Source organism: Plasmodium inui, assembly GCF_000524495.1.
Source record: "Plasmodium inui San Antonio 1 unplaced genomic scaffold supercont1.19, whole genome shotgun sequence".
Taxonomy (NCBI): Eukaryota; Apicomplexa; class Aconoidasida; order Haemosporida; family Plasmodiidae; genus Plasmodium; species Plasmodium inui.
This window is the reverse complement of record NW_008481853.1, coordinates 146,143-171,938: the sequence shown is the minus strand read 5'-3', so window position 1 is coordinate 171,938 and position 25,796 is coordinate 146,143. Positions and strand designations below refer to the sequence as shown.

The window sequence follows — 25,796 nt, the reverse complement described above, 5'->3', positions numbered from 1 at the left end:
ATATATATATAATATATATATATACATACATATGGGGTATAAATGGGGTTGCACAGGGGGGGGGAATATAACCGCCCAATATAGCAGTGGACCCTTCCGTCCACTCTGCATCGCTTCGGTCTGTTCGCCCCTTTGCAGACGGCTCCTTGTTGCGCAACTGTACACACACATTGAAGGGGGATTCTCCTTTTCTGAATTCCCCTCCGTGCGTGGCACATAAAAAAAAAAAACTTTAGGCGGCTTAAAGGACATGCAGAGTGGTGGCGCAAAATGGGACAACATAAAAAAAAAAGAAGAAAATGCTTCTCCACTTTGCGACATAATTTACCTGCCAAACTTATAGCCTTTTTCCAGTTCATGCTTCCGAAATGGGAGAAATTAAAAAAACAAAAAAAAAACTGTTATCGACTCTTCTTTTCAAACACATATAGGAAGGTTAAGCGGGTTTAACGCAGGAAGGGGTAATTGGGGGAGCACTACTGCAGGCGAGGGGGACATGTCCTCACGCTGTCGCTCTGTTGCTCTGCTGCTATGTTGCTCTGTTGCCCTGTCGCCCTGCTGCTCTATCACGTCGTTGTGTAGCCCCACCGGCGAACGCCGTGTGTCAATATAGCAGCTATCTGTCGTTCGTGCGCCGAGTTGCTCCCTGTGTATGCTTGAGGTTGCTTATGCGTGGAGCTTAGGCATTTGCAGCATTCTGGGAAAATGGTAGAGTCTGCTTTTTTTTTCCTTTTTTTCCCTTTTTCTCCTTTTCTTTTTTTTTTTTCTTTTATCCAGCACTGTTTTTCCGTTATTTGCGCACAAGTGAGGGGAAAAACACAAACGAAGGGGAATACAAATTCACCACACGTGAACGCGAAGCGTGACACTTTAGTGCGTAACTGGATAAACTGTACATAATACGAAAGTAGTTACTGCCCTGACGATTGTGATGGCACACGAGGGGCTCGAAAGTATCTTTATGAATTTACAATTTAGGCTTTACCTATTTTGTTCACTTTATTTTGTCATTCAGATGCGTCAAATAAGTATGTTTGTGCGTTTATGTATTCGTGCGTAGGTACGTATTGTATGTACGTGTTTTTTTTTTCTCCACTATATAAGATATGGAGAAGAAAGCACGCCGGGGACGGTCGGGGGGCGGCCAGTCAGCTCGCTTGTGAAGAGGGGGTAAGCACAGTTTTCTGAGGATTGGAAAAAAGCACTGTTGAGGCGGAGGAGAAGTGGCCCAAGTGAAGGAAAAGCAATCCCTCAGTGCTCACTTCATTACTAGGCAGTAAAACAATACGTATGTACATGTGAAAAAAATTCCGCTCCTGAATAAGCGACTGGTAGCACCCTGGACTGGTTGGAAAAATATGCATATAGAAAAGGAAAAAAAAAAAAGAAAGAAAAAAAAAACATAGAAGGAACAGGCTGTGCAGTTTCAAGCGGCACGAATATACACGCACAAAAGGTTTGCAGCTCGATCCTTTTGAGTTTCCTCTTTTTCACTCCCGGAAATTAAAAAAAAAAAGTGCTCCTCCATCCCGTTGCCACAGTGTAAAAACTCGTTTAAGTTGTGATGCGCTGAAACGGCGAAACGACGAAGCTGCATGGTGGCTGGATGATGATACCCCAGGGGTGACGAATAAGAAAGATGGACTATGACAACCGGTTGGATGCGCAACTTGCAAGGGAAAAAAAAGAAAAAAAAAGAAAACGCATCAAGTTTGACCCTTTTATAGCCTTATTTATCCGCAGTTATCGTGGGAAAGAAAAAAAAAAATAAAATATCCGTAAGTGGAAAAAATATCCTGTAGGGTGAGAAACGGACCAGGTGCAAGGAACCGACACACCGCGAGTGGATGTGTCACTCGATAGTTGAGTATATTTAGGTTATAATAATCCCCCGTAGGAGGCAGACAGGTGTTGATGTGGGAGCTGCTCTAGGCTGGACCAAATGGGAAGAGGTTAACCTGTGGATGTCGTTAATGTGTGCCACAAGGTATTTAAAGGGGAATGACTCAATGGGGAAGCAGCATCGTTTCGCAGTGGCTACACTGCCACGCGGTGACGAGCAACGCCGATTTGGCGCGCACCCCGTGTGTTACCTCTTCTGTAGCGAACAGATATCGCCTACTCTGTTTAGCATCTGTTGCGACGGTACGCCGTGGCGGACGGAAGTCTATACCCGTGTCGTTTTTTTCCCGTCCTGAGGGAGCTACCAATGGGGTAATGTTAGTGCGGCGTAGGCTGCTTAAACGCAACCTTGATGGCGCCGACAAAAATGAGATTCGACAAATTGAAGAAGCGAACGTAGGATCGTGTAGGTGTGGACATCGGTTCGCGTCTCCCACGTAGCGGAAGCAGATTTAGAAAAAGAAAAAAAAAATGCTCGCCATAAAAAGGGACGTGCTACTGGTGGCCAAAAGGGCGCTTAACGATTCACCTAACCGTTGCACCGCCGAATGTGTTGAAAAAGTCGAAGAATTAAAAAGGGGAAGTTAAAAAAAAAAAAAAAAGAGAGAAATGGGACGGAATGAAGCGAATTGAAAGCAACGGACGGGGGAAAGAACCAATCCTGGTGGAGCAAAGTCAGTTTTTAGTCCCTTGGTGGAGTTCAGCTGAGCTGCACCCCCAGGGTGTGTCTACCCCCACGTAGGCACACAACGGAGAAGGCGGTAAATGCGGCAAAACGGGTCAACCTGCTTACTATGGCGTGGTTACCCCCTTACCATGGCGTGGTTACCCCCTTACCATGGCGTGGTTACCCCTTTATGACCGCCTGATCACCCCTTTATCACTGCCACCGGCTTGAGGCGAAAGCACTTGGCGGATATCCCCGCGTCATGGCACGTATTGACCACCTCGGAGACGTTCTTGTACGACTCGGGGGCCTCCTCCATAATTAACTTTGGGGAGGCGACTCGGATGGAGATATTTTCGTCTTTCATTTTTTGCAGAACGTCGACATAGTTTAGTGTGTTTCTGCTTTTGTTTCGACTTAGTGCGCGTCCAGCCCCGTGACAAGTAGACCCGAAAGTGGTCTCCATAGCTTTGTCCGTACCAGTAAGGACGTAGGAGTAGGTACCCATGGTTCCTCCAATGAGAATGGGTTGTCCACAGTATTGGTAATCTAAAGGGACTGCCGGGTGGAACGGAGGAAAGGCCCTCGTTGACCCTTTTCTGTGAACTAACAATTTTTTTCTCTTTCCATCGACGAGATGATCCTCAATTTTGGCAATGTTATGTGACACGTCATATATCACATGCATGTCTAAGTCGTCTGGTGATTGATCAAAGATTTTTGCGAAAGTCTGTCTAGCTAAGAATGTCATGGAAGATCTATTAATCCAGGCAAAATTACAAGCCGAACCCATAGCTTTGAGATAATTCTTTCCTTCCTTGGAGTGGATAGGAGTACAAGCTAACTGTTTATCGATTACATCTAGTTTATACTTTGTCATGCTTTTCTCCATCTCGATTAGAGCATCCGTAGCAATTTGATGACCCAGCCCTCTACTTCCTGAGTGAATCATTATACAGACTTGGTTCTTTTTTTCGATCCCCATCAGTTTGGCACTCCTCTTGTCGTATATTTCATCGACAATTTGAATCTCAGCGTAGTGGTTGCCAGCTCCTAACGTCCCCATCTGTGTTATCCCTCGTTTTTTAGCTCTCACAGATACGTAGTTACTATCAGCATATAAGCTCCTTCCATTATCTTCACAGTTTGACTTATCCTCTACCCATGCGTATCCTTCTTTGATACACCAGTCCATTCCTAAGCAGAGAGCTTCATCGAGTTTGTCTTGATTACATAATATACATCCTTGTGATCCTACCCCCACTGGAATGTTATTAAAAAGGAGCTGCGTTAATTGCTCTTGCTTATCCTTTATGTCTTCATAAAACAGGTTTGTTCTAATTAACCTCACTCCACAGTTTATGTCAAATCCTACTCCTCCAGGGGAGATAATCGCCTTCTCATTGCTCATGTCGAATGCTGCCACGTTTCCTATGGAGAATCCGTACCCTGCGTGTACATCTGGTAAGGCTATGGATGCCTTTACGATGCCTGGCAGGGTCGATACATTTGCTATCTGAATAACTGCTGGGAGGAATGTTGAGTTGCTGTTCAGCTGGTACGTCTCTATTTCATCGTCTATGAGGTGCTTCAACTTATCATTCACGTACATGTGTCCCTCTACGTTCATGTTTGGGACCAGCCCCTTTTTTATTCGGTACAGATTCTTTTCCCCCGCCTTGTGAATGTAGCTGCGGATGTCTCCGCGGGTGGCTTCGCTTCGGCTGCCGTGCTTCATCCTCGGGCTGGCGTACCTGTGAGCGGTGCGTTTACCGCAGAGTAGAGAAGTGTTGTATGCTTACCGCAGCGTAGGGACGTGTCAACCCCAAGTGTAGCTGTTCTTCCCTTTTGTGAGAACGGCCGGGTGTGCTGAGAAAGCCGAGGGAGCAGGAGTAGTCCTCCCATGCATGGTTCATTTGGGGGTTTCCTACTGATTTATTTATTATTTTTTTTTCTTCCAAACTGTTATATGATTTCCCGTGGGTGCAAATGCGTACAGGATGGACTTGCGCTTTTTTTGCTTTTTCCTCACTTTGGTGAGACTAGCACAGGTGTCGGGGTGGATCGGTGAGACTAGCACAGGTGTCGGGGTGGATCGGTGAGACTAGCACAGGTGTCGGGGTGGATCGGTGAGACGGACTGAGGGGGTAACAACCTGTTGTGCGACATTCACGGGGGAATCACTGACTAGTTGGTTGGCCATTTCCTCAGGCTGATCACCGCGTCTGATGGCCCATTCGGTAGGCAACATCTACGGAAGTAGGCCCTCTACAGAATCTACGTAGAAGCGAATGTGCCGCTTCATCCATATGAAGCTCCGTTGGACGTGGAAGCTCCTTTCCGCGTAGGCTGGGAGCTTCAATCCTCCTGTGACGCAGTTGTGTTTAGAAAGCTGCTGCTCGATTGGAGGCGGGGTTAGCAGCTCAATGGTGTTTCAACCGGGGGAAGTAGAAGCCACGGGCGGGCACCACTTAACATTATTATTGCAATTGGTACTGCTAATGCTATTGTTTTGTTTATTTTTTTTTTTTTTTTTTTTTTTTTTTTTTTTTTTTTTTTTTTTTTCCCGCTGCGCCAATGATTTAGTGAAGAAAAGAAGGGAGCAAATCTGCTTGATAATTTAGGATCCGAGGGAGAAGTCAATGAAAAAAGGTGACCACATTTTTCGACGTGGCGTTGATCGGTTGGATGCCTTGACTGTCCTGCACCCCCGGGGTGGATATTCCTACGTCGCATTTTGTGTACGTACCTGCGAGTAGTTTGTTATGTGTATTCCGCGGCGACACACATTTTAAGGAGATGGTGCAAAGGACGGGGCGCACGTGTTCGCCCATCCCATGGGGTGTAAAGCGATTTCATGGAACGATGGTCCAGGCTGTCATTCAGTCCACCACCTATGTTCGGCCCAACTCATGGTATGACCCCTATCTCCCCATGTGCAAATCATTTATTTCTATACTAGTATGCAGTCTTTGTGAAGTGTAGAGCGGTGGGTAAAGAAGGATATTCCCCAGATTATTGCTGCCCCGTGGCATCCGAATGGATAAGCACAGCTCGTTGTGTGCTCCTTAATCGAAGCGATGAATGGGTAACCACACTTTACAACTTTGCCTTTCCCCTTCCACTACGCCGATACACGGAGCACCGACGTGGCTGTTTTCATTTTCAACAAAATTTTATATCAACCTGCTTGTCAATCTCCTGTTGCGAAGTTTTTTCGCCGTTATGAAAACCACGCTTTGTGATTAACCAGCATGGTTAAAGAGAAATGGCTCACTTCGAACGCACAACTGGGTATATGTGTTGGGAAAGGAATTAAAAGGGAAATTACATGAACTGGGTTGGGAGCACTGCGGCGGAGAGAAGGGAAGAAAGAAGAAGGTGCATTCTCCACCCCACGTTAGACGTTAATCTTACGAGAGGGGGAGCACAACTGGATGTGTTTTTCAATGTGACACCATTTGAAGCGAGTGGCATTGGGCAAGTCGACGAGGGATGTTGATACGGCGTTACTTCCACGCGGATTTTTCGCTAAAGGGGCATTTTAATGGGACCCTCCTCCCCAGCATTGAACAGCTGCTTCTACCGCTACGTCCTTTCCGCGCCCCCCGTTCATAAGGGAGTTTCGCCTACCACTGTGGCAACCAATTTCTCCAACCAATTTCACCCCAGTCCGTTTTTCCCCCTGGGTGATATATACACCTGCAGACTTTTCCTTGTAATCAAACCTTTGACTTGCCAAAAGGGGGGGGAACAATTTTTAACGTCAATTGGGGACGCAGAAAAATCGCCACCCCTTTCACCCATTCATGGCTTCTTAACCTGGTCGTCCTCTTCCATTTTTGCAGAGCAATGGGAAAGTTGTGCGGGCCGATTGTGGGCACGGTCCGCGTGGTGAATTAACGAACGGCCCCTTTTGCGAACGGACGACATGGCAGCGAAGACTGGCACTTTGTGCGTACAAATCGACGGGGTAAAAAAAGGGAGCAAAAGAGGGAGAAAAAGAGGGAGCAAAAAAGGGAACACAGAAATGACATAAAATAACGGCGAAGTCTCCACAGCATAAACGTGAAAGGGTCGAAGAAGGCAGCATTCCGCATAAACCTACGCACAACAAAAATACAACGCGAATAAGTGAATTCCACCCTCGACTCATTGCTTCGATTTGGGGTGACCAGAGAGTCGGTCGATCACTGCTTCCGCTGCGAAGTTTTTTTTTTTTTGCCAATTTTGTTTTCAGGTGTGCGCAAATGATCACACATGTTGGCGTAATTACACGTACTATATAATACGTCCTTATGTGAACAAGCCGACTGCACATAAATTTTTTTTTTCTTCTTTCCTCGCGCGGGAAGAAGAAAGAAACCGGCCTCTTCCTTCCCTAACTGCCGCTCCTATTTGAAAACCCCCAGCTTCTACGCCAACGCGGTGAAAGTAATCTCCATACGGAGGCACGCAGCAGATCACGGCGCGTTGTTGCCTCTAAAGGATTTGCGATGTTCTAAGGAAGAAGACTCTCCCGCACACAGGTCGTTCTGACCTAACGGTGGAACGGCACATCATGTGCGTTTTGTGAACTGAAATGAGGCACAGGATAAAACATAAAATATTATAAACACTAGAGCAGTACATATCTTTTTTTTTTTCTTTTTTCTGTGGCCCGTAAAGGGTTTCCATAAAGTTCGTTCACGCAATATTTCGCTGACCCAAGCCCTCTCCTCTCTTAAAAAAAAAATTGTGACGAATTGTTTGCCTCACCCCAGCATCCACACAAGTACGCATGCGGTTGGTGCTTCTAACACTCCCCCCATATGTTGCACTTGGCTCTGTAGGGAATAAGATATCCTATGTGAGCAGTACCATTTGCGTGTACAAGCAGGCTGATTAGGATTAGAAGTAGCAGAATTGCGCCGCACGTACGTAGTATATTTAAATGTACATAATATATATATATATGTATATATTTGTTCATTTGTACGTTTATATTTTTTTTTTCCTTTTTTTTTTTTATTTATTATGGGCGCACGGCTCTCCGTCGAACAGAGCGAAGGAAGGCCTTCCCGTTTTTTTTTTTCTCTTCTTCTATACGTGCGTATAACTTCTACATCAAAAGGGAAGATCTCTTTTGTGGTTTTTTTTTTTTTTTTTTTTCTTTCCTTTCTTTTTTTTTTTTTTTTTTTTATATGTAGAGAGGGGCCAACCCAAGGTGAGAGAGAGACTCCTCTCCCCCTGCATCAGTGTCGAAGAGGGACAGAATTTTTTTTTTCCCTTTTTTCTGCGTAGGAGTCCGTTTCCTTTTAATTTTGATGTCCCCATGGAGGGATTTCTGCGCGTTGGGGCTGTACATATACCTCCTTGCGATATTCTCTTTTCTCCTTAGCTGGGCGATTCTTCGGCGGAGTGACATAATCTCGCCGCCCATCGATGTGTGCATCTTCACGGCTGTTGTGGCTGTCGGGGGGACTTCGCACGAATTCTTACCGCGTTTATCGCGTTTACCGCTTTAACCGCTTCCCCCGCCTAAGTGAGCCCTAGTTTGTCTGGCCGCTCTGCCGCTCCCTTGCTTGATCGCCCATTTGGATGCGTTTCCCAGGGGGATCGCGATAAATAGGTACATACATATATAGATATATACATATATACAACTTCTGTACCGCGTGAGGTTCTGCTTTCCTCTACATATAGCAGACGCTTCTGCGGAGAAGAAAACTTCTTAAAAAGTGAATCCCAATTTTTGGAGATCCCCCCATACCCCGCGCAAGATGACCGTGCTGTTCCTTTTACTTCTTCTGGGGTTGGTGGTACCCCTATCGATGAGCACAAACCAGTATAGCATCAAACACACAGGAGAGTTAGTGCTAACAAATCAGATGAACAGTTTAGTGAACGTAAGAGTGGTCCCAAATGAAAAAACATTTAATTTAGAAGTAAATAAGGTGATAAATTTCCCAGTGCATTGTATCCCCCATAGTGCAGTGGACTACAATGTAGAAAGGAAGAAAAAACCAATTTATTTTGTCAAACATGAATTCAAGAATTCGATACATCTATACAAAAACAATGTGAATATCATGGCGTTAAATTTTCCGGACAGGTTCTACATAGTTGGCATAGCTGCAAATAATGGGTTCATGCTAATGGTGACCGATGTAGACATTTACAAAATCGATTTGAAGAAGAAGAACATATCCCCCTTAAATGTGATCGCACATAAACATGGCAACATAATGAAAAATAAAGAAATGTTCTTCACAGGTGTTATTGCTGACTCACTGGAGAATCACTTCTTCGTCATCTGTGCAATTAAGCAGAACTATTATATCCTCCATATGAAGTACAACGAGCAGAATGATTCCATAGAGCTTATTAACGTAATCGACACAGTTAATGGGAAGCATATAAGAGTGCTGAACGGATTAGCCGTCGTGGATGATCGTCTGTTCATCACAGAGAACGCAGAGAATATCTTCAGATTGACACTAAACAGGGATAAGAACTCTGTACAAGCTAAGAAGTTGCATACCTTTTCGAATGGAGACAAGATAATCGGTCTGAGTGTTAATGTGATGCCTGATCAGGAAGATACAAACAGCACGAAGGATTACCTCATTGTGAATGTAAAACATGTGACGAATGATAAACCGTCATCAGAAGGGAAACTTTACCTTATGAGCATAAAGAAGGACGATTCGGTTGATCTCTACACTGTTTTGGACCTTTATAGCAAAGATTTAAATTCCCTATATTTCACCATTTATGATGCTCATCTGGTAAGTGAGGAAGATGAATACGAAAAGGGGACTCTCGCAAAGGAAATTAACTATAAGAAAGCGAAATTCTTAAATTTGGATAGTGCCACTATGTGTTATGCTACCACTGATAGTGAAGCGGAGAAGGCGGAGAAGAAACGAAGAGAAGAGGACGCCAAGTATAGGCTAACAATCTTGTGGACGAATAACTACAACTGTACTGTTAACAAAGGAATAATCGATTTGAGGAATGTAAAAGAAGGCACCGCGAAGGAGGTTAAAATGCCATTTGTCAGTGTTACAAACCAGTACGCATTCGCTCCCCATGTTACTTCGGTAAGTAGTTGCTCGGGAAAGGAAAAGCTCTTTAAGGACATGTGTTACTACGATGCAGTGAATAACTACGTTAGTGTCCTCAACAAATCAGACGAATACAATGAACATTACGCGGCCAACTTCCTCTTTGATGGGCTCAAAGATTTTATCGCATTCGATTATAAATCTCATATGGATGTCCACGTCTTGACTTACCCCCTCAATAACACCGTCTACGTGCATGTGGAAAAAACGAACCTGATTATAAACCTTCCAAAGCCTTTCGGATTATCCATAGATATCTACAACAGTACGGAGAATAACGTCATTGTATACATTACAGGAAATGATGATGCGCAGAATTACGTGAATAGGTGTGTTATTAAGAAAGAGGAGGAGTCCTATGAGTGCTACAATGTGTACAGAAAAAAGAACGAGTCCAATGAGTACTTCCAACACATATCATTTATAACGTTTGAGGAGAGTAGCGGTAACAGACACAGCTATATCTACGTGACGAATAATAAGACACATATTTATAAACTGACAAAGCAGAATGAGACGTGGGTATTTGAAGAATGGCTCAACTTGGATGATCCAAAGCAGCGGATTGGTCCAATAACAACCTCTGTGAATTATTTTTTTGCTAAGAAGAACGTCCTTGATAACTTCTTGCGCAAGTATCCTCAGTCGAAGCTGTTCGCCAAATTCCAAAATCTCAAGGAGGACGATTTGCACACCACGGAGGACGGCTACATTTTCCTCACCACGTTCTACACGATCATCTTCGTGTCTAATAATGATTCGTACGGCCAGGACAGTGGTTCCAGCATCCACTTTTACACGTCCATACAGAAGGAGAAGTACTACCAATCCTTCGCTGTGGACAGCATCGTCTTCAACATAGAAAACAGCTCCAAGTTCACTTACTACCTGGATGAGTGACGGAGCGGCGTGGTGACTGCCCGGCGTGGTGATTGCGCATTGGGGTGAAAGCGCGAATGGAGGCGCGAGCGGAGGCCCAAACGGGTCATGGTTCCCCCTTTCCCCTCCCCCTATTTAACCACCTTTGTATGAACAGCAGTGCATATGCATAAGTATATGGACACACGCATGTGCTTATGTCCTGCTCACGTACTGATAATGTACCCTTCTCATGTTTCTGTTTGTGCATACCCCCGAATTGTTGTACTCGTCTTTCCCTGATTTTTACCCCCTTCATTCGTATGCTAGTTTTTTTTCTTTTCTTTTTCTTAAAGCTCAATGTGTCTACCGTACAAAATGTACCATAAATGATAATTAACTCTTTCTCACGCGTTGTGATGTAATGCGATGCAATTCCATTCGATCCGATTATATTATATTAGATTTTTTTTTTTAACGTTTCGTTTCTGTGCCTCCCTTTGTGACATTTTGAATTATGCTGTCCATCATGTAGCCATGTTTGCTGCCCATTCGTGCGGCATTTTTTCTTTCTTCTTCTTCTTATTTAATCTTTAAATGTTAAAAGGAGTTAAACGAAACAGAACAAAAGAAAAGTGAAATTAAATCTTAGCATATTAGCAACTGTGGAGCATTCCGACGAGCACGCCACTTAAAACTAAACTAAATTTATTTGATTTTTTTTTTTTTTTTTTTTTTTTTTTTTCTAACCGTTTCGCAGCTTGGCTAGCTGCATCATCACTTTGAACTCGTGTGTGGGATACTAATCCGAGTCTACGTCACTTAGCGGGTCGTTTTTCCATGCCCTTAGAAGGACTCTCTTGAATTCCTCCTTGTCGATAACCTTGTCGTTGTTTCTGTCGGCAAACTCGATCATGTGGTTTAGTTCCGCGTCGTCGATGTGTTCCCCTTGGATGGGAAAGGGGAAGCCGCGTACGTGGATGTGCACATGTGTGTTAAAAGAATAGGTGTGCCACGCGAGCAGTTGCAAACCAACGCGAGAGGAACATCCCCGTCAGCGCGTCCATGGGCGGTGGTCCAAACGAATGTCGCCAGGTGGGATGCTCATTTCCTTACCTATTTCGGCACAAACGTTTCGCAAAGAAGTTAGCGTTATTTTTCCTGCAAAGGTTAAAAGTAGTTCCATTTTCTTTACCATTTCTGCACACGCCCCGGTGAGGCACCACCTACACGCATCAGTAGGGAAGAGAGAAAAAAAAAAAAAAAAAAAAAAAAAAAGACTAACCTGTGTCATTCGGATCGAACAGAGCAAACATGTGGTCCATTTCCTCCTCAGTGTATCTCTTATGAATATGTTTCGTTGCGATTTCGAAAAATTCATCGAAATTTAATTTATCGTCGATGTTTTTCTTCACTTGGAGGAAGAGATTCTTCACTTCCTCTTTTTTGAAATTGAGGCCAAGCGACTTAAGGGCGAAGTAAAATTCACGGATGTCGATGTAGCCGCATTTGTTTGTATCGAACAGGGAGAAACATTCGTATATCTCTTTTTCGACGTCCTCATTTATTGGCATTTCCTTGGAGTTCTCCAGCATCATTTTGTCGGACAGCGGTGTTCTCCAAGAGGTTACCTTTTTTTGTCGCAGGCCCCCGCTACCCCTGCTGACAGCAAATAATGCGTAGTCACCAATTCGGCACTGATGAATCGGGTACTAACGCGCGTGATCGTTTACGCGTAGCGGCACATCCACCCACGTGAATACCCCCAAAAAATTTAAACGATGATTTATCAAAATGGAGGGGGAAAGATAAAGGCAAAGTGCTCAAAGGAGGAAGTTCACTCGGGGAGATAACTGTGTGCCTTATTTTCCTCTACTTTAACACACACAGGGATGAAGCAGCAATTGCGACGCATGTGCCAAATGTACATACATGGAGATGGTAACTTTTACTGTTTAGAGAAATTAACCCAGCGAAAGAAACTTTCTCCTGTCAAATATTTTGAAAATTTACAGCGCGGTGAAGGAAAAAAAAAAAAAGAAATTATTCGCACAACTGAGTCACACAGGGAAAAAAAAAAATGAATAAATAAAATTAATTCACCTTGCCAAATATTAAGAGGAACATCTTTACTTAAAAATGTGCCCGATATTTTTTTAATTCGACGATACATGTGTGACATTATCGATCATTTTGCGTGTGTCAACAAGATGTCATTGTTTGCGTGTTTCCTCTTTTCCTAGTGTTATTTTTCCCGTCGTGCCGCTAATCCGTTGAAGCGGGAAGACTGGAACAACTTTACACATTCCTCCTGTGAGGTCTCCCTATTTGATAGGGTGTAGGTGTAGCACGGCTCAACATGGACACGTTGATACAACAGAAGAGAATTTCCTCTGTGACGGTTGAGAAGAGGTGAGGTGAGAAATCGGAGATGATATTCCCCCCGTTTGGGAAGTGTATAGTTCGTATTTCAAAGATCAACATTAGCGCTACATTTCTGTTAACCTTTTTACAAGCGCAAAATTAATGGTTCGTTTGTTCTTGTCGGAAAAATACGCCAAAATGGTGAAGAATCGTTGGCAGTAAAGTATTGACAAAGGGTAGAAGATACTCATCTTATATATTCAGATAAATAAATATATATATATTTTTTCTTCATTTTTTTTTTTCTTCCCATTTTTTCCCCCGCGAGCGGACTTACCCTTCGCAAGAGGCGAGGTAAAAAGGGCTGATCCGTTGATACGTTGATGGGTTCGTTTCGCCTCTTAAATGTAGCACTTTTTTTTGGATGGCACTTCGGCTTTAAGGCATCGCCTCAGTGCCTTCCCCATTTTGTGTGTTTCGCAAAGAACACAAAATGGATTCCTCAATGAAAGGAATCAGGCGCACTGAGCGCCTATTTCATTTAATTTGTGAGTTTATTATAGGCTTCACTTTGCCAAAGCGCGTAAAGGTTTAGGTTACATACGTATATGGTGCAACACGTTAGGCCCCCCTTCGAACAGCACCGGAAGTGATTTAAGTGTATGTATGGGGTGTCGCATCCCCGTGAGGAGCGTATTTTTTTTTCCGGAACCCTGCGGTAATGTGATATTCAAGGATATAATATCTGCTTCTAAATTCGCAAAGGAGCGTTGCAAAGGTGAATTTAAAGAAAGAAGCAAAAACAAAAAGAGGTGGCGTATGGTGGATAACCAACCGTGGGATGACCCACAGTCCCTATATATGGTAAATAGGAAAAAATGAAAAAAACAGAAAGGCCACATTGCGTACTACGTTGCAGAACATATTGTACATATATTTTATGCCACATCCGTGGCGGAGATTTTTGTCGAAGTTGAAAAAAAAAAAAAACGCTCTCAGCCTCAGCCGCAGTTTAAATAAAAATACCCTTAAGAGTAAAAAGCATACCAATTCCTTTTTTTTTGTAAAGTATCCTAACCTTCTAAAATTGACAAAAAAAAAGAAACAAAAACAAAAAACAGTTCACCATTTGCTTATGCATTTAATGATAAAAAAATAAAGCCTTGTCAGAAACAAATACGCACGCGTTGAAATAATTAAATGTTACAGTTCTTTCGTTTCAACCCTTTTGCGTGAACAACATATATAAATTTACATTTACCCAAAATTAGCACTTGGTATTTTTTACCCTACAAATATAAGGCATAGGAGCCCCCCCCCCTCAGATATTCTTAATCCTTCTAAGGAGAAAATCAACCAACCAATTTTGAAACTCGATAGGCAAAATGGTACGTACAAAGAAAAGGATGGGAAAATTCGTAGGGTTGCTTACCCCTGCGGCGTTTACATGTACCACGGGTATTTGCCCCTGCGGGCAGATGCCCTTCAAACTGCATACTTGAGTGTACCTTTTTGCATATCTATCCATGTGTATGCTAATGTGAGTACATATTCTGCGAATCCTTTTTCACCCCGGTTAAACGGTCGCGAAAGGGCTAAACGGGCCAGATGGGCTAAATTTGCTGCTATTACGCTATATTTTGCTTCTGTGTCATATTTTTCGATTTGGCTTAGAGGTGACTTGCGGTAAAACATGCCCTTGTTCGATCTACATGTGGAAATGTTGCAATCGTGCTGTGTAATTTTATGAAGGGTGGTGCCGCACATTTTTGGCTCCCATAAGTTTATCAACGCGGAAGCCGCTTACATAACTGTTCTGTTCTGCTTTTTCCAAAAATGTGTGCAACTTTTTTTTTTTTTATCGATGTTCATACTTTTTTAAGAGTTTCCTATACAGATAGCTTTTTTTTTTTTTCCTTTATGTGCGAATGTAAAAATATGAACCCTTCATATTTTTCTGGCCACGATTTCGACCCCCGTTTGGGCCACGGTTTCCGCGTCACTAAAACATTTACCTCGCCTTTCCCGCGTTTGCCCTCCCCCCCCCGCAGGGTAAAGGAATAAAGAAGCACATGAAGAGAGTCAATGCGCCCTCACATTGGATGTTGAACAAAATGGGCGGCCAGTATGCGCCCAAAACGAGTAGCGGTCCCCACAGGCTCATCGAAAGTATCCCCCTGGTAATTCTGTTACGAAACCGACTGAAGTATGCCTTAACGTTTGACGAAGTGAAAATGATATTAATCCAGAAAATTGTAAAAGTGGACAACAAGATAAGAACCGATTGCACATTCCCTGTTGGTCTTATGGACGTTATTCATATAACCAAGTCGAACGAATATTTTAGACTCCTGTACGACATTAAAGGAAGATTTGTCCCCCATCGAATTACCAATGAGGAGAGCAAATATAAATTGTGCAAGGTGAAAAAGATGATTTTGAGAAAAGGACGAGTATCCATTGCCGTTACCCATGATGGTAGAAGCATTCCTTACATCCACCCAGACGTTAAGGTGAACGATACGGTTCGATTAGACTTAGAAACCGGGAAAGTACTGGAACATTTAAAATTTCAAATCGGCAGTATGGTTATGGTAACAGCTGGACACAGTGTTGGAAGAGTTGGTATCATTTCCTCCATTGATAAGAACATAGGAACGTATGATATTATTCACGTGAAGGATTCCAGGGGGAAAATATTTGCCACTCGTCTGAGCAACGTGTTTGTCATTGGGGATAATTCGAAGCCTTATATCAGTTTACCCCGTGAGAAGGGAATCAAGTTGGACATCATTGAGGAGAGAAGGAACAAGCTGAAGGCACAGAATAACTAGGCGGTCGCCTTAGGGTTCACAAATGTTATACGCCTCCTCTTTTTTTGCTAAGAACAGTTAGCTGCGCTGCGAACGGCAGACAAAGGCGTTGCAGCGTTAGTGCTAGTGGAGGAATGAAAGGTTGAACAATTTCATCCCCCCGAACACGCATACACACTTGTATAAGAAATACGCCCTTTTTCAAACCTGCAACTATGCATTGTCGAGTTGCCTACACGATGAGTAAACAATTTCGGCACATGCATGAATGGAAAGCAGTTTTTACGCAAAAAAGAGAAAAAAAAAAAGAAAAAATTACGATATAATTGTAGTAGACCAAATGTACGAACCAAATCTTTTTAAAAAAGGAATGAAAAGTTATCCTCCGAGAAAATGTGCTACGTATGTTTTAACAATTTTTATTTCCATGTTACAAATGACACAGACACATTTTCTTAATTTAAAAAATTTTTGTTTTTCGTTTTTTTATTTTTTTTTTTTTTTTTTGCCTCGTATCTGAAAATGAGATGAGATAAAAGAAAAAAGTGTCAGTGCGCAACAACTGCTGAATGTAAAATGGGGCAAACCATGCAATCATTTTATAATTTTTATTTTTTCCCATTAATAAATATTTATTCCAAGACAGTTGCTGAAATGGTAAGAAGAAAAAAAAAAAAATAGTCTGCTTATGGGGATAAGCAAGTCGGTTCCAATTCTGTGCATGGCGAAAGGCACGCTCCGTGTGAGCGTCTCGCATTTTGCATAACGAAGGGGTAAGATATTACTGCACAGATAGGTTTTTTTAAAAGGTTGCAAAGGGGAGAACACGTGCAGCTATCCGGGAATGCACAACATGTGTGTACGGATGTGAGGAGAGGCGACGAGACGAGGCGCGAGCTCCTTTCAGAGGAGAGTTTTACTCGGAGGCGATTTTTTTTCTCGACTTTGAGCTGAGGCGGAACGAAACAAGTTCAACGAAAAATTGCACTCGCGGGGTATACAGATTTTGGCTACCAGTTGGACATGCGTCTTTCACTTTGTTCTCACAACTGACAGCGCGGACTGGTAGCGCGAACTGGCAGCACATGTGTTGGATGCACTTCGTGAGGGTACTTTGAAAGTGCACATATTGAGTGCTCATTTTGAGTCCATATATTGCGTGCCCATTCTGAGTGCACATTTTGAGCGCACATTTTGAATGCACATTTTACTTTCCGCAAGTTGGTTACATCCCCTTCCCACTTTTCTTTGCGCTGGAACGGCAGGGCAGTTTATGCACAAGCGCAAGTACACTACACATTGGGGCGTTCCTCTCGTCAGGTGATACTTCCCCCTTTTTTTTTTTATTTTGCCCTCATTGCGGAAGTTAGCAAATGAGTGAGCGCGCAGGGTGGTGACTGAAAAATAGGAAAATAATAGCCAGTTGGGACTCATTGGTGTGGTACAAACACTGGAGCGGCACAAGACTGGGGTGAGTGGCTGTGAAAGGGAGAAGACCCCACCATCACCTCGTCCGAGGGTGCATATTTGTAAGGCGGGGTTTGAAAAATCCGTTAAAGGCGCTTCTTTCCCCTTTTTTTTTTGGTGAAGCCCACCTAGGGACAAATTCTTCATCTGGTTTGTGGCCCCTTTCTTTCGTGCCAGCTCTGGCTTCCGTCTTCCCTTTCGAATGACAGTCGTGCGGAAGCTGTGCAATGTGTTGACGGCGCTGTGCCTGCTAGAGCGCGCGGTGTTCGTCGCAGGGGACGTGAAAGCCAAGCAAGTCATCGTAACGTACACAAATGCAGGCGAATTTAAAAGCGAACTAAACAATTTCCAGTATATCTTCCTTAACGAAAATGACGACAGCTACTATGTGAATACCTCAGAGATAGGCGAATTAGAAATTGGAGACAAAATCTACTTTTACAAAAGCTTTACCAAAGTGATAAACTATTTTAAGTATCGAATTCCGACGAATATACAGTTCGTTTTTGGATACAATGATGGAGAGTTAATTTTGTTGAAGAAGAACAAGAAGGGTATCATTTGCAAAATAAATGATCTGTTTTATAGTGAGTCTGGGATAAAGTATATGGACAGGAAGAATGAATTGTATGTGAAGAATGATCCTTTTTATATAAAAAAGTTTAGTAACTATGGTTTTGACGACGACGATTTTGAGGAAGACGCGGGGGATGAGCGGTTTGATGATGGCGGACACGTTGGCTACGACCGCGCTTTTAATGATAATGACGACTACGATGATTACGACGACGATTTTGTGATGCGCGCCGCGATATGCAGCGTTGGCGGGGGTAGCGGTGATACCGGTAATACCGGTGGAGGTGCTGACGGTGCCGCTTCTAGCCGTGGCAGCTCCACGTTCATGCCGCAGAAACTCCTCTGCTACCCCTCCAGAGGAAACAACAACGAGCTGAAGGCGGTCTTCCTCAAAAACGAGCAGTACAAAAAGCAGTTCGAGTTAAGCATGACTTACCTGAGCAAAGACAATAATCTCCAATTGAAGAAAATCGCTAGCTATTTCAACACACTAGTGAAATTAGAATTTGACAGAATAAATATAGCCTACTATATATACAATAAAACCATAGCATGCAATTTTAAGTACCATATGCAGAAACTGCTGAAGAAGAAGGGGAAGAAGGAGCTGGAGGATCAGTATATGACTTATACAGACGAACAGGTGACGCAGAACAATAGCTTCCTTTACAACACCACGCCCCAGTATAAGGACCACTTAGGAGACAACAACATATTGTGGAAGCACTCAAACAAAGATCTCACTCAACAGTGTTTCCAGAAATGTCACAAGGTTTTTTTTAATGAGGGCGAATTTAACAACTTGTATAAGAATGATAATTATGTATACGAAATGTCTCTGTTTAAGGATAGTTCCATCAAAGCGATTAAAAAAGTTCAGGTGAAAAATATATCGTCACTGGGGAGGTATATAGCTATGTACTACCATGGGAAGGACTATGTGTCTATTTTGAGAGACTTTACCACCTATGTTTATTTCCGAGTTAAGAACATGCTGGATTTGATTCTGTTTCAAGATGAGGAGAACGAAGTTGGGTTCTACTACATATCGTTTGACAAAGCAAAACAGCTAGTCCATCTGTTCCGGTGTGGACTCAATTCATACCAAGTCAACTGCAAACAAATATCCTTCATTCCATATGAACACATCGCTTCGGACATTGAACCAAAGGTGTATCTCTCGACTGTCCAGAGTGATGATATAGGTACCGTTTTTATCAGCACAAAGACGAAGCTTTGGAAATTGTATAAGGATAAGGAAGGAAACTACAATAGGAAGATTATGGACTCTGTTAAAAACACTAGTGAGGAGTATCTTGGACACATTAACTGCTACATGGTGGAGACGACATATGAGAGGAAGTTACTCTACAAATACTTGAAGAACGTCACAAATGTAGAGGAGAACATCGTCGCTTGCTCCTACTTTAAGCATTTCACCCATTTTGAGAACTCACTGCTGATCTCCTTCATCGAGAACAGCCACTTCATCCAGCGTACCTACCACGTGGTTCAAAACAAAGATTTCATCATCTCCAGCGGCACGACCAAACTCACCATACAGATCAACGAGCTCTTTGACATATTCATGCTCTTCTGCATAATCCTCTGCGTTATCCTGACTGTCTATACCGTAGTGCGCATTCTGTTCAGCAAGTAAGGGCGGCGCAGGGAAGCGTATCGAAGGGGAGAGTAACCAAGGGGAGCGCAGAGAAGGGCAGTGCAACACAGGGAAGCCTTTTGCCCCTGTGCTGACGTCTGAACGAAGGATGAGCTTGGAGAAGCTTTCCGTGGTATTGTCCTTCCCAGCCCCCTCGGCTGCGCATTTCCCCTTTGCGCATCTACCCTACTGATTATTCTTCCCCCCCTTTTTTTTTTTTTTTTTTTCCCTTAGTAAAATGAAGGTGAGCAAAATGAAGCACCACTTCTTTGATGACACCAAGAATAGCTGCCCATCGACGGTTGACTAAGGAGACCCTCCTTTCTATGGCGCCTTTCCCATGGAAGAATGAAGTTGAGATTGTTCCCTCGGCTTGAATCATCTGTGTTTCGCTCCACCTCGCAGTGCCATGTTTTATTTATGCATGATTCTGTGGAAGATAAGCGATCTGGGATGTCCACACGTGGGTCGCACTGAACTGTGCTGGGCCGTGTTATCGGAAGGGCGGGGTCAACCGTCCTCGACCGTCGACACATGTGTTTGATAGGTCCCCTGAATTTTCGATTCCATCACCAGTGTGTCATCGCAATGTGTGTGTTTACCTTTTATTGTTGTGTGGAGAATATTCCCCTATGTCGTATTTTCCCTGTGGGAATTACTTCCCTCTTATTCGTATTGGCCCCCTCGCCATTGCTCTCCTTTGCTTTTTAACATTTTTTTTTTTTTATTTTTTATTTTTTTATTTATTTTTTTTCTTCTATTTTAACCTTGCTTGATTATGGCAAGAGACTGTTCATTTGAACCGCCAGCTTACACTGTCTTTGTCCTTTTTGTTTTACTTTTTCGAAGATGGGAGTTTTCCCCATGAGGTTACTACTCCCGATGTGCATTTTAGCGTCAATTTGGTGAGACGTGGCTAAGGCTGGCATCGACTTTCACGTCTTCCCGAGTCATCTTTTTGTGTGTCAAGGCCGGGTGCCTTTAACACTCCCCCCCGGAGGCGTGACTATTGTGTGTGATGCGTCTCGCGAGCGATACACTTTGATGCGTAGAAGCAACAGACAGGGCGACAATTCATAAAGGGGAAAACTTTGCCGTCTACTTATTCGATCCATCTACTTTTGAGTGTGCCATGTTGGGGCGCTCACATGGGGAATAGAGGATAAGCACAAAGTGCTCCGAACCCGCAGGGGAGAGCTCTGACGATGAGCAGCCTGGATTGGCACACTCCATGAATACACTATCTGAAGACACTCGCTGAGGACACTCTCTCAACACACTGCAGACGGGGGAGGATGATGAAGTCCAAAGTGCTAAAGTGTGACTTGTGTTGTTTCTCCAAAGATGGATTATTCTTACTCTACACAATTGCAAATAAAATATTTTTAATCGAATCTGTTTCGCTTGACTTAAATCGGATTTATGTGAACAGCTACAAAGTTGACTCGATTGATTTTTCGGAGGATCATATTCATTTCTTGGCGTTAGCAAAGGAGCAGGGGTGTGTCTCCGTTTACTCGCTGTATAGTGGTGACGTGGTTAGCGTAATAGAGGACCCTTTCCAGGCCTATGTCTGTTCCTTTTTTCTCGGCCAAGGGACGAACATATGCATTCAGAAGTACGAACGGGTGAGGAGACATAAAGGGGGGAAGAACCGACGGTGCCGTTATGATCTGTCCTTAAATGGGCATATATCTCTGGGAATGGATCATCCCACGATCGCTTCGCCTGAGTTGGGAGCAGCATATATGTTTTTTGGAACTCTCCATGACTGCCCCATTTTTTGTCCTTATCTCCCCCCTCAGAAATGCATAAGCATCTACGACGTGAACGACGCGGAGCATTCTCTAGTCACCATCCAACATGTGAAGTCGAAAAGGAAAAAAGCGTATTGTCTGAGCGCAGGACATGAAACTCTAGGCTGCCTAACCGAATCGAACAAGCAAAACAAAATAGTGCTGCTCTGTTTGCAGAGTTATAAAATCAAGAACGAAATAATCTGCACTAACTTCAATCCCAGTGAGCTGTTTTTCTCAGCACTGAATGACATCATCGCGTATAGTAATAAGTACAAATCCGTGCATGTGTACAAGTCGAGTGGGGACCTACTCTATGTTTATAACTTCGGGGCGAACTTAGCGTGTAAGAGAGGGGGGGAGAGAGAACCCGGATGTAGTTGAAAATAATTTCCTCCCAAATGGAGATGGGCGGCGGAATCCACCTTGGAAGCGTTACACATATGTGTAGGGCACCACCGTCTGATGAACCTACCACCAAATCGTTACAACCAACACAGGTGTGACACTCGCGTCGAAAAATGAGAAGCGGAATGTCCTCTCAATGGGCATGGAAGATGGAGTTGTAAGGGGTGATCGATGCGGCTAAAAAGAGCACAACTGTTGGTGATCGATGCCGAGTGAACATCGCTCCAACCGCTCCGCAGCCACGAGGGTTTCCATTCACAGCTCGTGGGCGATATGCACACTTGGCCCATGGGCTCCTTCACACAGGTCACAATTCTACACCTGGACAATTTGAAAGAAATAAAAAAAATAACTTTAAGCGAGATGGTGATAATGAACGAGAAAATGGTACAGCTGATGGGACGACTATGATTGCACTGCGATGTGTTATGGGATACACATTTGGGTGGTACCCGAAAAACGTGTCTGAAGATAAGCTCATTTTATACCAAATGCATTCCTCTTCACATGACAGAAAATATATAAAGAGAATACCCCCACAAGGAACTTCCTAAACGGGGTTCTATCGCCCAAGTTGGTTTACGTGTTGTGTGTAAAAGTATAGCAGCCAGAAGGGGACCTGGGGGGGGAGGCAAAGAAGTGCATGCACAGTTGTAACTACTGGTGTTGGCAACAACACAACATGTATTCTCTTATAGGAAAAAAACACTTCACCTGGTCTTGTATGCAAGACGCGGGTAGAATGACCCCCACACAGTTGTGATGACGTTTGCGTATTGGCGTCCACAAGGATGAGCCACTCCCTCGCCAAACGCAGATGTCCATATTCACATATATACCCACCTTGGCCAATTGCAAACCCTGCACAGCGCCACCCCCCAAAAGGAGAGAAAGGAAAACTTCTCCTTTTACAGCAACGGTAAGAGGGTGTTAAATGAGTGGAGATATATTAATAGGGATAACCTCCCCATTTAACTCTTTTTTTTTTTATCTTTCTCTCCTTTTTTTTGTCCCTCTTGCATGTTTGTACTAGCTGGTTAATATACGTATGGATATCCATCCCCTTTATAACAGTCTCGGAAGGTGTTAAGGAAGGTGAATACAAACTGCTGAAGTGTGAAAAGGTACCCTCCTGTGGAGTGGCTTTTTTTTCTTTTCTTTTTTTTTCGTTTTTCACGCTACGTGGCGATATTATCATGCTGCATTCACTTGCAACACACAGTGTTAATCATGACAAAAATTCTCCTAATAAGAGCTCCAACTAGTCGAAATAGCCATTCCCAAATGGAATCACCTTATCCCCGCTTTACAGGAAAAAGGAGCTGACTCTGTTCCGAAGGGGATAACGGATGTATTCTTTCCAGTGGGGATCACCTTTTTATCTTTCAGTCTGTGTGGGACCTTCATGTCGATCATAAGTGGTATGTCCAGATGGTCGCTCAAAGGGTGGTGGCCGCTCAGAGGGTGATGGCCGCTCAGAGGGTGATGGCCGCGCAAAAGGTGGTTGGACCCCCTGTGTCATGAGAGCATGGCTCCCATTGGGATGCATTCCTACTGCTGCGAGTGTTCCCCCTTGGTGGACACGCCTCCCCAACGTCAGTGAAAGAAATAAATGGAATCACCTCCACGGGGTTACTCCCCAAAATGGGACTACTCCCCCGATGGGACTACTCTCCACATGTGATTACTCCGCCAATGTGGTGACTCCCCCACCCTGATGCAACTCCTCCAGAGAGCCACAACAACGTGGTCCGGATCTACACAACGGAGAATTACACTTGTGTAGCCATACTGCAACAGAAAAAAAAAATAACCTACTTACGGTGGGATAATATTCTGTGCAAGGCAAGGTAAAAGTTTTCCTTTTTTTATTTCCCCCATTTTTTGATGAAATTAAGTCGACAGATTTGCTTCTGCAATTTGCCTACCCATGAGTATACTCCCCGTTAACCACGCAGGTTGCTCATTTGCACGAATTCACCGCACTTATTTGTGTGGCTTCCGAACGAGTGCGCCATACTGGAAATGCCTTGCGGTAGGTGGAGGAGGGTAACCTTCCCCCAAAGGAGTACCGACCACTGCGTAATGTTCACCTGTGCCACGTGTCACTTTCACGTGTCACTTTCATGTGTTCCTTCTAACCGACGCCTCCTCCCTCCCCCCCTCTTCAGGGTTCATGTGCAAGATGGCGGAGTGGAACTGCCACGGAACGGCCCTACTGGCAAAGAGTGAGGTATGTTTTCTCGTGGCTGCACATGTAGGGCCAACGCGCACGAACATATAAAACAACAGATGGTAGTTCTTAATTACATTTTTGCACATGGCATTGTGTGAATATCTTGACTAACGAATCGTTTTTCTCTGTACAGAAGGGCCTAGTCATATTTGATGCGAAGCGTATTGCACATTCACGATCACTTCAGATGACATAAAGCAGTAAAAGGGGGGACCACCCTTCTGAGTGGGAAGCATCTCTATTTGAGGTTAAAGGCTGCCTCGAATATCTCCGTTAGGAGGATTCCCATTTGGGCCCCTATAACGTGTACAAGTAAGGGTTCTACAAAAGAGTTACTCACAAGTGGAACCCCATTGGGGAAGGTACCATAAGATGATTCATTTGAGAAAGAGAACCAACTAAGAAGGTTATCCCTTCGAAATAATGCCGACAGGGATAACCTTCCCCGCATTGGAAACTCCTCCACCCAGGTGGACAACCTAACCCAACACGCTTGCAACCATTCGAATGTGAAACGTTGCACACACATGAACCGCTGCGTGGGTTGCTTCGCAACGCAATAATACTGATTCAACACGTGCTCCATTTTTCCGAATAAGACAATCGAAGCGGTCCAATGAGGACACACAAAGACCCTTCCACGCATCTACATTTCCTCGCGGATATTTCAATTCTTTCTTGTCGCAAAAGGAAGGGGTTAAAAAAGGAATGGCTTCTAGTGAAGCCTTCGTAAAGGTGTTTATTTAAATTTAACTAAACTTAAAAAAAAAAAAAACATGAAAAAGTACACAAAATATGTGTACGGCACTATACTGTGTATGGGGTGGAAATTCTAAGCACACTGCGGGACTTAACCAGATGCACACAGATGCACGAGGAGTACACACGCATACAATTTTTCGATGACAATTTTAAGGCTAACAATATGAATGCATTGGTCCTGATATGGCAACGCATTCACATCACTTTCCCAAAACTGCCAGTCGAAAAAAATACCGAGTATGCGTGCGAATCTCCCGGATAGTGCACCGCGCCGCTCATGCGAAGGTAGTGCATATGTACAGGTGCATACATGGGAGCATGCAAATGGACAGAAAAGTACACAACAACGCATGAACAGAGCTTCATACATCATTCCTCCTACTGTTCATTATAGCATTCGTTTTAATTTGGTGCGAAATGTTTGTATGGACACTGCCTGGGCTGCCATGCAAAAGAGAGATAATTGTGCAAACCGTCTCGCTCTGGGGTGTGGGCATAGCCATTTTGAGATTACATGCAATTCAGCTTTGGTTTTCTCTTCTTCTACTATATGAATGAAGAACTTGATGGACAAATTAGACGGCAGTAGAGGGAGCTACTCGTTGAACGAAAGAGATGTTTCCATTCCAATCGTACCGAGACATCCATAACTGCAACTTGTTTCTGCTTTGTCTTTAGACCCTGTGTAATTATTCTTCTTTTCATATATAGCTTTCAGTTAGGTTTTTTTTTTTTTTTCTTCTTTTTTTAAAGGGTGCAAAGTCCCACTTTTTTTTTTTTTTAATTTCACTTTTTTTTAAACATTTTTATATATCATATTAAATTTTTTCTCTTGATGCTTATTTACACTTTTTTATTTTTTTTTCCTTTTTTTATGTTCCATTTTGGCAACGGGCCTGTGGTACCAAAATTACTTAGAGGTAAATTTCGTAACGGCCTTGGTTCCTTCGGAAACTGCGTGCTTGGCCAATTCTCCTGGCAATACTAATCTGATGGCAGTTTGAATTTCACGTGATGATAAGGTGTCCCTTCTGGTGTATTTACACAATCTGGAGGCTTCAGTTGCAATTTTCTCAAAAGTATCAACAAGGAAGGAGTTCATGATGTTCATGGATTTCCTCGAAATACCAGTGTCTGGGTGAACTTGTTTCAAAACTTTAAAAATGTAAAGTCCATAG

At 43.5% G+C, this 25,796-nt stretch overlaps 7 protein-coding genes across 7 annotated transcripts; 4 read left to right on the top strand and 3 right to left on the bottom strand.

Moving 5' to 3' along the window:
- Positions 1 to 2,771: 2,771 nt before the first annotated feature.
- On the bottom strand, positions 2,772 to 4,307 carry C922_04028 (hypothetical protein; the record flags this gene model as incomplete). The annotated part of the gene is made up of 1 exon (XM_008819613.1): positions 2,772 to 4,307. The coding sequence occupies one exon, from the start codon at positions 4,305 to 4,307 to the stop codon at positions 2,772 to 2,774; it is 1,536 nt and encodes a 511-aa protein (XP_008817835.1).
- A 4,024-nt stretch (positions 4,308 to 8,331) lies between these two features.
- On the top strand, positions 8,332 to 10,578 carry C922_04027 (hypothetical protein; the record flags this gene model as incomplete). The annotated part of the gene is made up of 1 exon (XM_008819612.1): positions 8,332 to 10,578. One exon carries the CDS (start codon positions 8,332 to 8,334, stop codon positions 10,576 to 10,578), a length of 2,247 nt encoding a protein of 748 aa, XP_008817834.1.
- Positions 10,579 to 11,338: 760 nt separating this feature from the next.
- On the bottom strand, positions 11,339 to 12,134 carry C922_04026 (hypothetical protein; the record flags this gene model as incomplete). Its single annotated transcript, XM_008819611.1, has 3 exons — positions 11,339 to 11,484; positions 11,653 to 11,697; positions 11,822 to 12,134. 3 exons carry the CDS (start codon positions 12,132 to 12,134, stop codon positions 11,339 to 11,341), a joined length of 504 nt encoding a protein of 167 aa, XP_008817833.1.
- Positions 12,135 to 14,593: 2,459 nt separating this feature from the next.
- Positions 14,594 to 15,734, top strand: C922_04025 (30S ribosomal protein S4e; the record flags this gene model as incomplete). The annotated part of the gene is made up of 2 exons (XM_008819610.1): positions 14,594 to 14,638; positions 14,952 to 15,734. The coding sequence occupies 2 exons, from the start codon at positions 14,594 to 14,596 to the stop codon at positions 15,732 to 15,734; spliced, it is 828 nt and encodes a 275-aa protein (XP_008817832.1).
- Positions 15,735 to 17,382: 1,648 nt separating this feature from the next.
- Positions 17,383 to 19,726, top strand: C922_04024 (hypothetical protein; the record flags this gene model as incomplete). The annotated part of the gene is made up of 2 exons (XM_008819609.1): positions 17,383 to 19,412; positions 19,651 to 19,726. 2 exons carry the CDS (start codon positions 17,383 to 17,385, stop codon positions 19,724 to 19,726), a joined length of 2,106 nt encoding a protein of 701 aa, XP_008817831.1.
- A 985-nt stretch (positions 19,727 to 20,711) lies between these two features.
- Positions 20,712 to 24,060, top strand: C922_04023 (hypothetical protein; the record flags this gene model as incomplete). The annotated part of the gene is made up of 12 exons (XM_008819608.1): positions 20,712 to 21,044; positions 21,222 to 21,558; positions 21,713 to 21,777; positions 21,927 to 22,007; positions 22,135 to 22,193; positions 22,490 to 22,539; positions 22,695 to 22,744; positions 22,960 to 23,041; positions 23,353 to 23,470; positions 23,579 to 23,655; positions 23,792 to 23,848; positions 24,044 to 24,060. The coding sequence occupies 12 exons, from the start codon at positions 20,712 to 20,714 to the stop codon at positions 24,058 to 24,060; spliced, it is 1,326 nt and encodes a 441-aa protein (XP_008817830.1).
- A 1,468-nt stretch (positions 24,061 to 25,528) lies between these two features.
- On the bottom strand, positions 25,529 to 25,720 carry C922_04022 (histone H2B; the record flags this gene model as incomplete). The annotated part of the gene is made up of 1 exon (XM_008819607.1): positions 25,529 to 25,720. The coding sequence occupies one exon, from the start codon at positions 25,718 to 25,720 to the stop codon at positions 25,529 to 25,531; it is 192 nt and encodes a 63-aa protein (XP_008817829.1).
- Positions 25,721 to 25,796: the final 76 nt, after the last annotated feature.